General features: G+C 45.2%; 2 protein-coding genes across 3 annotated transcripts in view; one reads left to right on the top strand and one right to left on the bottom strand.

Moving 5' to 3' along the window:
* Positions 1-16,495, top strand: part of LOC137289219 (large ribosomal subunit protein mL41-like) — a 254,186-nt gene that overhangs the window by 137,750 nt on the left and 99,941 nt on the right. The window lies entirely within an intron of this gene.
* LOC137289192 (uncharacterized) overlaps positions 1-16,495 on the bottom strand; it is a 48,385-nt gene that overhangs the window by 26,648 nt on the left and 5,242 nt on the right. For both annotated transcript variants that reach the window (XM_067820845.1, XM_067820846.1), the window contains exon 5: positions 15,743-15,920. In XM_067820845.1, the coding sequence (XP_067676946.1) occupies positions 15,743-15,920 (178 nt within the window). The remainder of the gene's footprint in view (positions 1-15,742; positions 15,921-16,495) is intronic.

The following is a 16,495-nucleotide window of genomic DNA, read 5'->3' as shown; positions in this document are numbered from 1 at the left end:
GTGAGAGGTCAATAGACTTTTCTGTTGTAATAAAAACCCCAGGGAGGCTTATTAAGCGGTTTATAGGACCCGTGGTATCCCGTTGTATAACAATACGGCAATATTGACCTACGTGTTCGTCAAACCAGTGTACTACCACCCCGGGTAAAATTTGTTGTCCTTTCGAGGAGTTTTCATTGTCAAAATACATAAAGAAGACTTCTATGATGATTGTGAAGGAGTAGGATGTTCTATCAAGAACACTCTGGATATAAAGATTACTGTTAAATGTTAATTTATGATCTATTGTTCTAGTACTTAACAAAATTTTTTCTTCCCTAAAATCTATTATAGCTACTTTATTCACGTTATTCTCCGTAATGAAATCCCCGGGCCAGATACCGTTATTCCTAATCTTAGAGATGTACCCCCACTTTTCTTCTTTTAATGTGATATAAGGTGAGGCGATTGTTAAGTTGAGCAGCCATTCAGGCTCTTTTAAATCTGATAACGACACCCGTCTGTACACGTTGTCTTTGAAGTGCAGGATATATAATTCATCTTCCTCACCAGGCTGATCGAATCCCTCTGTATCTCCTAGGTCGTTAAGCGTAGTGTTGGGATGATGACTGGTCATTATTATATTATTACGATATAATTTCCAACTGGTTTTCTGATAATAATTCAGGGGTTAACTTCATACCCATGAAGTGTATGTTGTCAGGCAGGAAGATATTGATTAGTGATATCTTGTTTTCCACGATCACGTTGACCCCCTGTAGACTGGTGTTGGAGCCGACACCCACCCGCACGTAAACGTTGCAAACTTGATACTGGTGTCGTTTCACCCACCCGAGTTTGATCCCCTTCACGATCTCGACCTCATTCACCGATGGTTCCCCTAGGTAGACTTTGATGAACAATGTTGAGTTTGCTGGTAGACTCTCTAGTATCTTGATCACGCCTTCGAATTCAGACACCAACTGCAATTTCACGTTTTGTATGGTCGGTTTACTCGATAGCATGTGGGCTGCTATAGTGTTGACTGGGCTGACGACTATGCTACGTCTCTGAGTTGGGACGTAAGCCACGAGCAGGGTTCCATTGTTCACGACTTTGTTTAGGTGGTTGTCTTTGTTATCCGTGAACACGTAAGGGGAGACGAGTCTAATATTGAGAAACCAGTTGTTATCGGGTAACAACACCCACTTGTCATCTTCGGTGAAGACGAGCATATATGGTTTGTTTTTGACGACGGTAGTGCTCTCAACATCGTCTAAGTCGAACAGTTTACCACCGAACGATGGGTATATTACCCAATTATTATCACCGGTGTTGACAAGGGTGTACTTAGTGTTGACTATTGCTCTTGTGGTATCTATCATATCACTTAGGGCTCCACCGGAGGGGATTTCAACGCGTTTGTAAATGTTGTTTTTCAGTTGCAAGGCGTACGATTTACCATCTACTCCGGGAGCGTCGAAACCGCGTGTGTCTCCGAGGTCGGAGATCCCGATATTGACGCATTTTTTCACTCCGGGCCCTTGTGCGCTGGTCATGTTACGTGAAGCGTTAAGCTGAGGTATCCTATATTTACAGGATTATGATTTATATCTAACACCGATATTGTCAGCTCAGGTATGTTAACCTGGGTTAATCTCTTATACTGCCGTGGTGAAAATGACTCGGTTCTACCGTCGTTGAATTTCTCAGTTTTCACCGGCACTGCTCTCAGTATAGTGGAAGGGTGACCTCCTTGAATGTTGTACGTTGTGCTCACCTGATCGAGATGAATGTACAGCTCTCGGTACGGTACTAGATCGGGTAACTTCGTGCCTGTGACGGTTGTTGTTGGTTTTATCTCGTCAGGAGACATACCGAGTATCCTCGCTAATGGTCGGCCTAGCCTCAATGAGGTTCTTCCGTTGTTGATTAACACCACTGTACCGTTTGAGTCGTTCATCTTGAGTTCGGCTCCCAGGGGTTTGAAGACCTCGTCGTTTAGAGAGCACACGCTGTAGTAGCCGTCAGTTATCTGGCTGCGAGTTCCACTGACGAACAGCTTATTGTTGCTGATATTGATGTTAGTCCATTGTGGTAGGTAGGTGATATCGCAGAGTGCGACTTCGAGTTGACCTGACGTGTTATCGATCGCGTGCGTCAGCTGAACGGCCTCACCGCTCGTTATTCCTGGAAGTGTTATGTACATTTTAGAGTATATATACTCATTATATAATAGTTTTAAAATGTATTCCCATAGTGTGTATTACTCTAAACTGGATGTAGATTTCTCCCCCATGAAGATCGTGGTTGCTCCTGGGTTGTATTTCAATGCCCGGCTTTTTGATGTGTTCGATAAGTATAAGCTTTCGGTGACTAACATTGAGGCAGTCCACGCTTGGTTCTACAACCCTATGCAGTTCTGGCAGAATCAATTCAACTTTGCCGTGTGGTGCGCTACAACGGGGTGTGGTGTGGTATTGACCGACACTAAGCGTGGACCGCTGAGTCAGTCTGTGTTCAAGTTCCACGTGTACTACCAGGTCAGACGTATCCTTAAAGAGATCAGTGCCCCCATCCCACAGGACAAAGCGTGGGATGCAACAAACAACCCGTACGATGGACGGGCCTACGAACGTATTTGTAATGAATTCGAAATAGACCCGAAGTCGGATTGGCGTTTGCCGGGGCCGAACTACAGGTTGGGTATTCCTTATGATGGGGGGCGACCAGTGAAAGAAGTCAGTGATGATTTACTGAAACGAGATGTACTACGCCAGGACTTTGCTTTGTCGAGTAATGAATGGAGGGATGATCGTATGAATTTTAAAGGTGGTGTTGCTTTCACAGTCCAGAAAGTGGAGCAGTCAAACGCAGACTGGACTAAAATGATCTCAAAAACATCGAAAGAATTCACTCGTGCTGGTATAATACGCTTGGACGACTCGATTCGAACGTACGTGTGGGCGCTGTTGGGTGCGCAGGCGCAAACGCGTTCCAACATCATCGGTTCGGGAGCTGCTTTCGAAGCTCAGAAACAGTTCGTTTCCAACGTTGAGGATACTATCAATTCTCCAGTTGATCTCCCGCGGGCCATCGAACGCTACCAAAACGTGTTAGAAAACGCCAGATCGAAAGTCAATTACGTGTTCGGCGTGGGGTTGTACATGGCTCCGAGTGATATGCAACTGAGAATAAAAAAAGTGTTGAATTATAACAACAAAATAATCGTAGCCACGGCGGACCAAAAGTTGGGTATCAACCCCGATATTAACACCCCCCCTAGCCCACACACCCAACCACGTGAAACGGGTATAGTGGCGCCACCCCCGGAGCCTAAAGTTCATGTGTCCCCCCCACACCCTCATGTGCATGTGGGGGTACCCCCCTATCAGCAGCATATTGATAATAAAACAGCCCTAGTGGTTGGTGGGGTAGCTTTGGGACTTATTTGGTTAAAGATTTCTTAGCCGCTACGTACACCAGACCCGCCACGGCGACGATGGCTGCCCACAGGTTTTGACTGAGCCACATGGCAGTTTTAGACAGAGCGCCCAACAACCACGAGACGATGCTACCCAGGATGCCGGGAAGGGCTTCGGCGGCTTTACCAGCCAGTTTAGCTAGGCCTTCCCCGAGTTTTTTAATCCAGTCTTTAACACCACCGCCACTTGGAGTTCCCCCTCCGCCGGCAGGCCCCACAGGGGTTCCCCCCGTCAGTGACACCACCAGGGTTGATATGATGAAACCCAATGCAGTTAGAATGCTGACGATGGTGATCCCTTGCTCCCGGAACAATATCCGAATCCTGTTGGCTAAAGTTGTATCCTCGTTCAGTATTCTATCGATTGTTTCCCGAATACGACTGATCTGGGATCGAAGCTGTTCACGATTCGAGGAAGCGGATTCCAATCGTGTACGTCTCTCGTCTTCTAAATCGCGTAGTCGTTCATTGATACGGCGCTTCATATCATCGTTTTCAGTTTCGTTGAGTTTGGTTTTTTCCCTAGCGATGTGCTCGTCGATTTCGTTCAGTTTCCCCATGTTGTTCACGAGTTCTCCACGCACGCGTTTCACGGCTTCGTCTATGCCGCGCAGTTCCCTTACCGGAAAGTCAAACCCCGGTAACGGTTTGTCCCAGTAGGTGCTCAACAGTTTTTCTATGCTGTCTGAGGCTTCTGTAGCACGCTGTGGTGTCATTTCATCTCTAGTGGTGAGGTGGGATCTGGTAGCTTGCAGATCTTCTTTAACGGCCTTAGGTATTGCACCACCATAATCATTCATGTTTAGATTTGTACGGATAAATTCGACACCATGGCGGCTGGCTAGAGTTGACAAGGCCAGTGGTTTTTTATTGCTCTTGTTAAAGAGGTCAACCCCTGGGTCAGACTTAAGACGTAGAACACCCTTTGTATCAATAAAAAAATTCTTATGGTATCGACCCTGTGGTTCAACGTAGTTTTTATCTCTTCTTAAACTTTCGTAATAATCATTTACCGTTGTTTCCAAGAGTTCTTGGTTCAATGGCGAACTAGTAAATGAGGTCTCCTGCTCATCATCGAATGCCTGGGCACTAGCGCCCGGCATCTCCGTCATATCTATATCTTCATCCATTAGTATTAAAAATATATTTCTTTTATATAACAATGTACGGCAGAAAATTAGATCCTTTCAGAAAATTGAGAGAGCCATTAGGTGCCAGAGCCGTGCGCCAGTCGGTGACCATCACAAACAATCCCAGCAAGATAGACCAGAATCAAACTCTGCTGGTTAGATTTCCAAACCTTGGTGAGAATGACCTCATTGTACCAGGCACTGTTCGACTGGCGTTCAATATCACGTTGACCTCCGACAACGACAAACGTGAGCTAGTGCGGAACGTGGGTCGAGCTATCATCAAGAAAACGACCGTCAAGATCAGCGGTAACGAGGTGCTGAGCATCGACGACAGCGACGTGTTTCACTGCTACGGGGATCTCTGGAAAAGCGAGGGAGAACGAGTCAATGATGTGTACCAGGGCATCAGCAAATCAACCCGGGCGCGCATAGGGTACGTCTTCACGACAGACCAGCAAGACAAGCTATCGGATGGTGAAAAGGCCATCGCTCTAGCATACGGGAATCGATTCTGCGTGCCGCTCGACTTCGAGTTGCTCACGGGACACGCGCCGTTTTACCAGGCCGCGCTGGGTGATAGGCTCGAATACGAGCTCACGTTTAACGACTATTGCAAAGTAGTGCGTACGCCGAACGGTGATGAGGCCAGTTATGCCATAGACAACATCTCTCTGGAGTTCGACATGGTCACTAGCCCGGAGCTGGCCAGGCAGGTTCGAAACCAGTACTCTGGGAAGATGGCTATCCTGTACGATCGCGTATTGAGGCATAGATCAGTCGTGCGAGATAAGAGCGACACTGTGTGGAATATCAACCTGAACGTGCCGGCGCGATCTATGAAAGGTATCCTGGTCGTCCCCGTGGAGGATTATGATCCATTCCGGAGGGACAGCGAGAAGTTTTTCAACCCCGAGATTGAAAAGGTGGAAGTTACCATCGAGGGCGTGCCCAACCAGCTGTTCAGTCATGGTATGAGACCACACCAGCAGTGGGATGAGATAAAAAAGCTACCAGTGGGGGATTATATAACAAAGGACCTGGACCTCGGCTCTGTGCAAATCGGTGAATACCTGACCACCAAGTACGCCCTATGGTTGGACATGCGATCCACGGATGATGATAAACTGCACGGTAGCGGGCGCCGTATAGATAACGGCAGCGAAGGGATAACCATCCAGATTACTAAGAAGGCTCAAACCGCTGGTAAGTTGAAATTATATCTGTACGTTATTATGGACGCGCAACTTAATATAGACAATGGGAGATTCGTGCAAGCCATCTACTGATGGGGGAGACCCCCTGGGGTTACCCACTGACCCACACTGCGCCATAGTGTGCGGGCAGACTGGCTGTGGGAAGACTGTTTTCGTGTTGGATATGTTGGAGGGTTACTACAAGGATGTGTTCGATAACATTGTTATCATGTGCCCTACTCTGAGCATGAATAAAACGTACGCGCGACCTTGGGTGATGACGGACCCGGACGTACACAAAATCGACCCTGGAACACGCCTGCAGGACTGGTTGAAAGCTCTTCACGAGAAATTTAAAGGGGAACCGACGCTGTTTATACTGGACGAGTGCAGCGCTAATCGCGAGATAACAAAAAAGAGAGACATGCTATCGTACCTGGCCTTCTCCGGCCGGCATGCAAATCACAGCGTCTGGGTGCTAACGCAGAAGTTCAACTCGGTGTTGAAAGACCTCAGGGAGCAGACGCGATGGGTGGCCTTATTTCACTGCAAGGATAGGGATTCGTTCGAGGAGTGTTTGAGAGAGAACGATGTGATGAGTAAATTAGAACGGGAACGGGTGAAGAAACAGCTCGCTGAAACTAAACACGCTAAGCTCGTTCTAAAGACCGACCAACCAGTAGCATATATAGTATGCTAAAGCTAAGCTAAAGCTAAGCAAAGCTAAGCAAAGCTAAGCAAAAGCTAAGCAAAGCTATGATATTTGAAGTATTTGTCGTGTGCAACTTAACCTTCATTTCTCTGTGTTTTGCCTGTATCGGGTATTATATAGTTAAAACTAAATCTTACTTGTTATATTATAAGATGGAGTGTGAGGAATTGCTCGAACAATTGTCGTTGGAGGGTTCCCCCAGTGGGGGTGTGGGGGATTCCCCCAAGCGAGAGAAACTGGTGGCGTTGGTTGTTGGCGGCAAAGCCAAACATTACTTTGGAGACTACACTCCGGATAAAATTAACAAAATGTCAGCCGAAGAAATCGATAAGCTGTACGCTAGATACGAGTCCCGGCTCGGAGCAGAAATGACAAAGACAATAGGATCGGCTATGACCCAGATATACACCGGTATTGTATCACACTTCCTTCCCATTCCACCAGAGCGCCGACTTTACCTGTGGGAGGACCTTGAGAAAGACCCTTTTATCGAACACGCCGTGAGCTCTATCAGCTGCGGGCTGTACCACAAATATGGTATGTTGTTGGCTCCAGTGACGGCGGCGATTATCACAGCAAAACATTGTCAATTTGAGAGAAAGAATGATAATAATAGTATAGATGGATGCTGCACAGGAAACCCCAGTGGAGGAGACCCCACCCCCAACAGTGAGTCCCGAGGTGACGGTGGAGACCACTTCAACAGTAACCAGGCAGAAGAATCCTAAGAGAGTAGCTGCCGGTAAAAAACGGTGGTGTAACCAACATAAAGTGACCAACCCAACCCGACTGTTGTTGGCTGTAGGTGTAACTGCTGCCTTGGCTATCTCGTGGTTATACGTGGGGGTACCCTCCCACAGTGAGCCACCACCCACCCCCAACAGTGGGGGTGTGGGGGTATCCCCCACCGTCGACCCGCATATCATGTTATAATTTTAATATTTTTATATCATATACATAATGTCTGAGGGGAAAACGTTCGTCAACGACGCATACCACGCCACAGTGGTAGCCAGTCTAGCCGTAGGGTACGCTCGGTTGACTAAAATGGTGCTTAAACAACCAACTATCAAGCTAGATTTCAACCTGCAGGATATTGGTATGCTCATAATGAACCTTGGTATGGCGATGGCCACAAAAGACATCCTAGTAAAACAAGGAATAATACCTGATAATATAATGAAATAAATATAGGGATGGCCACGATAGCTGTGATGGTCGGTGGGGCGTTAGTGAATGCCCTGGCATTTTCCGGGAGTAATTTCCTCTTCTCGAAACTACGAGATGATCACGCGGCTGAAATACAGGAAGAAAGGAAGCGGCACGATCTCGCTACTGAGAAATTACAAAGGGCACAGGCCGAGTACGCTAAAAAACGCCTCCAGAGGATCGATTTTATTAACGAACAACTACAGCGTGAAAACCATGCCGTTCAAACATTCAACGATGTCGATGAAGCAATGAAAGAATACTATCTAATAACTGGTAAACAATTGGAACCGCTCAATAAACCCACACTCGCTCAGTACTACACACCATCCAAGGGACAAATGAATCGTGAACTGGGCTTCATAGTGTTGGGTATAGCAGCTACTACGTTGGTTGCGAAGCAATTAAACTAAAACACCTATATAAGTAAACATGAGACCCGCTCCATACCGATGCGAATACATACTTATGGGGAAGACCGAGGCCTGTGGTAGGAAATGCAGGAATCAGGGGTTCTGTTGTTTCCATATGGGAAGTCCTAACTACACGTGTTCTGTGTGTGGTATCGGGGTTAAAGGACACTACTGTCTATGTAAAGCTCACGGAGCGAACGTAGTCAGACATCAACTCATCTACGAGAATAAAAAAGGCTACATAAAAGAACGTAGGCGACTGCTCAAGATAGCCACTTAAGAGTTACCTCCCCTTACTGTGAACCAATTAGACATTGGTTCTCTTAGGTGTAAACACGATGTCTACTGTAAGCGAGCTCAAGAGGGTCGCAAAACAGAGAGGTGTCATCGGGTATTCTCGAATGCGGAAGTCAGCATTGTTGAGATTACTAGGTTTAGAAGCCCCTCCTACGGTAAAACAATTAAAAGCTCAAGCAAAACAGCTTGGACACACGGGTTATTCAAACCTGGGGAGAGCCGGGTTAACCGCATTGTTATCACATGCCCCCGTAGCATGTCCCACTGTAAAACAACTGAAAGCCGAGGCACACGATTTGGGTTTAGGCGGGTATTCCCGTATGAGAAAACCACAGCTTTTAGAATTATTACGGCAGAATAGAGCTATTGACCTACAGTTCGTGAGCACTGAGCGCGCTGTAGGTAACTATTTGAGAGGTTGGCGCATGCACGTTGATAGAAACATAGACATTATAGATATCAAGCCTCTGATAGCTGATAAGGTCAACCAGGAACTAAATAATCTAGGAAGTATCAAGTTTCAGATCACAGTGAAAATGTCGCTCGATAAGCAGGTTGGGAGTACCACTGAGTATGTTCAGCCTTACTTCCGAGGTCAACAAGAGGTCGTCACACATGCAGAGACCATTGACGCATCAATCGATACAAGTTTTCAGCAGATACGAGAATACCTAGAACGCTATACACACTTGGGGTCTGGGTGGGCTGTAGATAAAATCGATAATGTCTATCTAGACATAGCTAAATACGTGCCGTTCAGAGGCGGGTCATACCTAGCCTTGCCTCCCTACTATAGAAACAAACATGCCATAGTAAATGTTAAGAATAGAGGAAACGATTGCCTGAGGTTAGCTATCAGGTCAGCCTTATTTCCAGCTGGCAAGAATTCAGATAGGCTTTCTAGTTATCCCCAAGACGATGGGCTCAACTGGGATGGTATAGATGAACCCACCCCCATATCCCAGATCACTAAAGTAGAAAAACAGAATAATCTGGCTATAAATGTCTTTGGGCACGAAGGTAACACAACAATAGTACACAGGGTCAGCCCGGTGAAGGATCGCCAAGTTATCAATATATTCATGATCCAACTAGGTGAAAAGTATCACTACACGTGGATAAAACATCTCAGCCGGTTGTTGCACGACCAGTCGAAACACGATGGGGAAAAACACTTTTGTGTACGATGCCTACACGGTTTCAGTCGAGCTGATTTATTAGAATCCCACCGGGATGATTGCCAAGGTGTGGGGCAGACGGCCATACGAGTCGACATGCCTAAGGAAGGTGAAAATATCCTAAAATTCAGTAACCACAAGAACCAAATGTCTGTACCTTATATTATATACGCCGACTTCGAAGCCTTAGTTGTGGGTGGGGATTCCCCCACACCCCCACAAGACACAAGAGCATAAAGCCTGTTCGTTTGGATACATTGTCGTCCGTTGTGACGGGGAAACGAAAGCTCCGGTAGTGTATAGGGGTCCTGACGCGGCTGAAAGGTTTCTAAAGTGTTTGCAGGAGGAAGAAAGAATTATTAGGAATGCATTGTATAGAATCGCTCCCATGCGTATGACCCTAGCCGACAGGCTAGCTCACGCTAGTAGCACTCACTGTCACGTGTGCGACTCACCACTTAACGGTGATTCGGTGAGAGATCACTGCCACATAACTGGTAAGTATAGAGGCGCCGCTCACAACGCGTGCAACCTCAAGCTTAAAATCAACCCTAAGACAATAAACATCCCCGTTGTCTTTCACAACTTGAGAGGGTACGACTCACACTTGATCATGCAGGCCATCGCGAAAATCGATGGTAATATAACGTGCATCCCCAACAACATGGAGAGATACATCTCCTTCAGCTTAAACGGACTTAGGTTCATTGACTCGTTTCAGTTCCTCCTGTCGTCACTCGACAGTCTGGTCAAGGCCAACAATACCTTCCCTATCACCGATCGATACACAGACGCCGAGACTAGACCCCTGCTTATGAGGAAGGGTGTGTACCCCTATGAGTACATGGATAGTTGGGCTAAGTTCACCGAGACCAGACTACCCCCTATTGACTGCTTTTATAGCAAGCTGAATGAGGCGTCCGTCTCACGAGATGATTACTCGCACGCGACTAACGTATGGAATAAACTGGGTTGTAAGAACCTGGGTGATTATCACGACCTGTACTTGAGGACAGATGTACTGCTGTTAGCCGACGTGTTTGAAACGTTCAGGCGGACCTGTTTAAAGCAGTATAAACTCGACCCCGCATGGTATTACACCAGCCCAGGTCTGTCGTGGGACGCCTTGCTTAAAAAGACCGGAGTTAATTTGGAATTGCTCACAGATTACGACATGCACCTATTCATTGAGAAAGGCTTGCGAGGTGGGATTTCCATGGCATCCAAACGATACGCGAAAGCAAATAATCAATACGTGAAAGGTTACGATCCTAACAAACCAACCAATCACATTCTCTACCTCGACGCAAACAACCTGTACGGCTGGGCCATGAGTCAGTATCTACCTACAGGGGGATTCGAATGGGTACCACACGTTGATGTTATGGGGGTTGCACCAGATTCGAACAAAGGGTATATCCTCGAGGTTGACTTAGAGTATCCCAAGGAATTACACACATCACACAACAGCTACCCCCTGGCCCCCGAACGTATGAGGGTTAACCCAGACTGGATGTCTGAGTACCAACATAACTTGTCAGGTGGGCGTGTGACAGACGTTGAAAAACTCGTGCCTAACTTAATGAATAAGACCAAGTACATCGTTCACTATCGCAACCTACAGCTGTACCTGTCGTTGGGTATGAGGCTGGCCAAAATACACAGGGTGCTCATGTTCGACCAAAGCCCATGGATGGAGCCCTACATCAGAATGAACACAGACCTACGAAAAAAAGCCACCAGTGATTTTGAGAAAAATCTCTACAAGCTCATGAATAACTCGGTGTTTGGTAAGACTATGGAAAACCTGAGGAAACGCGTGACCGTGAAGCTGGTTCGGTCGAGTGAGGAAGACAAGCTCAGGAAATTGATAGCCAGTCCGGCATTCAACCGTAATAAAATATTTACAGACAACCTGGTTGCCCTACACATGAAGAAAAGTCACATAAAATTCAACCGGCCTGTTTACGTGGGGATGAGCATCCTCGATTTATCCAAACACCTGATGTACGACTTTTACTACAACGAGCTCAAGAAACAGTACGGCGACAGGTGTCAAGTGCTGCACACTGACACGGATTCCCTGCTGATGGAGATTCGAACCGAGGACGTGTACGAGGACATGAAAAAACACCTCGATTTATACGACACCAGCGACTACCCTAAGACCCATGCCATACACAGTACTGTAAATAAAAAGGTCCTAGGTAAGATGAAGGACGAGTGTGCTGGCACGCCCATAGCCGAGTACATAGGTTTGAGACCTAAGATGTACTCCATACTGAAAGCCGACAATAGTGAGATCCGGAAGGCTAAGGGGGTTAAGAAGTATGTGGTGAAACAACACATCAAACACGCCAGATTCAAGGAAGCCCTGTTCAAGACCCGTACCTTTAGACATAAAATGAACACACTTAGAAGTGATGGACATAAGATATACGGACTGACTATAAACAAGACGTCCCTGTCGCCTATGGACACGAAACGTTGGATAGCTATTGATGGTATAAACACATACGCGTATGGACATGAAAAAATTTGAGGCTATTTACTACAGCCCGCGTGGGTACTGGAAAGGAGCTAGCGCAGTAGATAAGCTAGCTAAAATAGCGCGAGTACCCCCGGAGGAAGCCAAAGCGTGGCTTGAAAAACAAGCCCTGTGGCAGATCTATTTGCCGGCACCACGCTATGTGCCTAGAAGGAGGTTCGGTATTAACATACCTAATAGCGTTCACCAGGCAGACCTACTGTTCCTACCCCACGACAAGAGGTACAAGTATGCCTTAACCGTAGTGGACGTAGCCAGTCGTTACAAGGAAGCCGAACCCTTGACCACGAAAGATTCGGCCCAGGTAGCCAGAGGATTTGAACGCATATACAAACGCAGCCCACTGACGTGGCCAACAGAGCTGCAAGTTGACCCCGGACGGGAGTTCATGGGTGCCGTGTCACAACTGCTAGCCAAACACGATACAAAGGTCAGGCGTGGCACGGCCGGAGCCCATCGCAGCCAAGCCATAGTTGAGAGATTTAATAGGACTTTGGCTGAGCGCTTGTTCGGCTATCAGTATGCTAGGGAGATGACCACCCCTGGAAAACGATCGACTGAATGGGTCACGAGGTTACCCAAGGTGGTGTCGGCAATCAACCATGAAGTCACCCGTCTCACCGGTAAGAAACCGGCAGACGCTATCAAACTAAAATCAATAGTTGCAGAGTCGGCTGCTCCATTGCGTGGGAAGGAGAAACAGATACCAGATAGGGCCCTAGTGAGGTATCTATACCAGCCGGGGGAACACGAGGGTGATAGCCGTAAGCGAGCCACCGATCCTATATGGTCAGTCAAAACTTACAACATAGATAAAGTGGATATGAAAGCCGACGAACCTAACTTGTACTACTTGAGGGATGGGCCGGGTAGGGGATTTGTAAGAGAAGAATTATTGATCGTACCGTACGGCACAGTATTACCTCCTACCAAGGCACAGTAATTACCGCCAACTTTTTTGTAGTAGGGGTAATAGTAGCAAGAGCTAATGGCCCAACCAAAGCCTTATTTATTAAATAAGGCTTTGTAGAGACATTTCTTGAAAGTGAGCCAGAACTGTCATTCCCTATACTACTTCATGATTCGTTTGGAGTTTGATTTATATTTTTGAACTTCTTTAATCTTCTATTTATTGTCACTGAACGTAAGATCTGCACTGCCATTTAATGGTAACTCTAGTTTTTTTTATGCTCTAATGCTTCAGATTTTGTTAATATTTTGAAACATTTCCCGTCTGATATTACAATACAAAGAACATTCCATAAAATAATGATGAAATTTTTCACAGGTAAATGTACAACTACATTCTGGATTCACAATGAGACCAATCCTATACAGATCACCATTTAATCTACTTTTTGAATACTAGTATCTCACCTGCTTATGAATTACATTGATGGTAACATCTGTCACCAAATCATGGCGCTTTTGACGTACGCGAGCTTATTTACGATTTAAAACTTTTAACGGAATCTGATTCTCTAACATGCAAAGGTACAGTATTCCATAGTTGTGAAGATGAAGGGAGGAATGATTGAGTGTAGAGACTTGTGCGGGAATAGGACAAGTTTCTCAGATTATGATTTGCCCTGGATTCAACAGTTTGGGCATAGGATCTAAAAGGTAGGATGGAGCGTGTTTTGTTGTAGATATTATAGAATAAAGACAGTTTACAAGATCCTCTTCTCTCTTTTAACAATTACCAACCTGCTTCATAAATTATCTCTAGAACCATATTTTGGTAAACCAGTAACTATCCTGGCGGCCTCAAACTGAACTTTTTCAAGTTTATGGGTTAAATCTACCGAACAACCATCCCACAATTCACAGGCACATTCAAGATGTGGTCTAATGAATACGATATAGATCTTATCTAGGCTGTCCCTGTTCAGCGTGAACTTTAATTTTCTCACTGCTGAAGCCATCAAATACGTTGTTCCACTTACAGTCAGAAGAAAAAGTTACTCTAAGATGTTTATGAGATTTTTCCGGAGGACACACTGATTTTCAAATTCTAAATCCAGAATGTTATCATCATGTTTAAGACTGAAACGCATAGCTTCTGCTGTGTTGGGATTGTATGTCAAAAGCCAACTGCTGCCCAGCACGATAAGTTCCTATTGAGTGTATCTTGCATAAGCCTGTGATTTATCGATGAAAATCCCATAGATGTATCATCTACGAACATGCCTGCTGCACAATCTAACTCATCGGCAATATCATTAAGATATACTGCCAATAGAAAGAGACCCAGGACTGATCCCCGGGGTACCCCACCAGTAAGAGATTAGGGATCTGATAACGAACCATCTTTTGAGTTCTACCACTGATGTAACATTCAGTAAACCCGTGAGCCACACTCCGTCAAATACCTTTGAAACATCAAAATAAACCACCATCCACTAGTCTTCACGTCTATATAGACCTGAGCAAATACTGTTAATATATAGTTCTATTAAACTGAGGAGTCGTAGACTGGCCCACTTCAAATCCGAAATGATATTTGTACAACAATGTATTGTCCAGAAAATAGTTAGACATATGCTTCATGAAAACACTTTCAAACATTTTCCCTAAACAACTGATTAGAGAAATGGGTCGGTAATTGCTACAACTAGGTTTATTTTCTTTTTTATGAAGCGGCATCACATGAGCTTCTCTTCATCTATTGGGATAGATACATGTAGTAATGATTTATTGAATAAAATACACAATGGTTTACGTGAAACAATGTGCTGGTGCCATCCGATTTGCCTCCCACACATCGCCCGGGTCCAGGGTCGTTGATGCCTACTTAAAACAGGAACGAATTGTCCCGGCATGGAGTGTACAGCCCCGTCAGTCGTACCGAAGACATTGGATCACTCATCGCTGATAGCCATCTCAAGATGCATATCCACAAACGTTATGGGAAATCGTAAATGCTTCTGAAGATTGCTTTGGTTTCGTGTTGGTTTTAAATGGATTTGTTGTGATGGTGTGTTAACAGATCAGTTTTGTTAAGACCCTTTCATTTTGACGGGTGCTGTGCCTGATTATTGCCTATACATTGTCGTTTTAGTACATATGGGCGACAACATGATTAAATAGGCTATTTCACTATCGGACTTCAAAGTGAGGGTTGATGAGGAAGGACACACATATCCCTGTGGCACCCTGGGAGTTAATCCCGATTATAAGTGAGTGAAGTTAAATATCAGAAATGTATTTTGTACTGAAGTTTTTATGAAATTAATAACGATGGGTTATCTTTGCATTATGGGTCTTGCAGAAAATCTTCTCCTTATATGTAAAGAAAAAATAATTTCCAGAATTATGTCATTTCATACAACCAAAACGCATATGCACAGAATCTCAAGAGCACTTCCTGATTGTATGATGAGAATTTTAACGAGTGAACGAAACAGTTGTTGCTTTGTTGAGATTTATGTTTGTTTGTTGTTTTTGTCATGTTTTGTGTTGTTTTTTGGTGGCGCGTTGGCAGGTCCACGCGTCTATGAGACCAGGTATGTTTCAGGTAGTCTGGTTCGGTGATTTCATACTCTTTTAACTGATTCAATTAGTTCTCAACACAGATTTGTGTTTATTGACTTTACCTTGAACTATTAATATCTTGTTCAGCTCATGGGGGATGTGGGTGCTTTGCAAGATCAGTTTACACTTGTACTCTCCTCTGTCATCCCAGGTGACATTTGTTAGATTGAAACCAAATTTTTCAGTTTCATCCAGCAGATGAAACCGGGATTTGTAGATGCCGTTGATACTGAGGGACTCCTGAAGAGAGAAGACACACCACAATTAGTCACACAAAGAAAGACGTGAACTGACTATAAAGCGTTGCCACTATGGACAAACTTCTAGAGTCGGTGAGCGATAAAATCCTTTACAGGCACCATTTTTGCATCGATAGTTATCGAATTAAAAGTTCTTGACAAGGCAATGTAGACAATGTACGGTTCACTCATGAGTAATAGTGTAGCTAATTAGATTGAACGGAATGTCTGACCTTAGTTTTAGGGGAAGACCAAAACAATCAATGATGACCCTGTTAAAAGGCTCTTCAAATCTGGAATGGGTTTTAATGGTTCGGTAGTTACTGACTTTGTTTGTTTGCCAGCTATATGGCTCACATGCCAGGTTTTGCCAGATTCAACCACATCATGTCGCAAATTAGGGACACAATGTTGTCACAAATTTTCTTCACACCCAAATGTAATACCGAATTAGTTTGGTGTGCCAACCTAAAAACATGTTCCGTCAGGAATTCGGCAGAATTTCTGAGTGGGTTTAGTTTTACGCCGCACTCAGCAATATTCCAGCTATGTGGCGGTAATTCGGCAGAACAATAT

The sequence above is a fragment of the Haliotis asinina genome, chromosome 1 (genome assembly GCF_037392515.1).
Source record: "Haliotis asinina isolate JCU_RB_2024 chromosome 1, JCU_Hal_asi_v2, whole genome shotgun sequence".
In the NCBI taxonomy this organism is placed as follows: Eukaryota; Metazoa; Mollusca; class Gastropoda; order Lepetellida; family Haliotidae; genus Haliotis; species Haliotis asinina.
The sequence above is the reverse complement of the archived record's forward strand: the minus strand, read 5'-3'. Positions and strand labels throughout refer to the sequence as shown.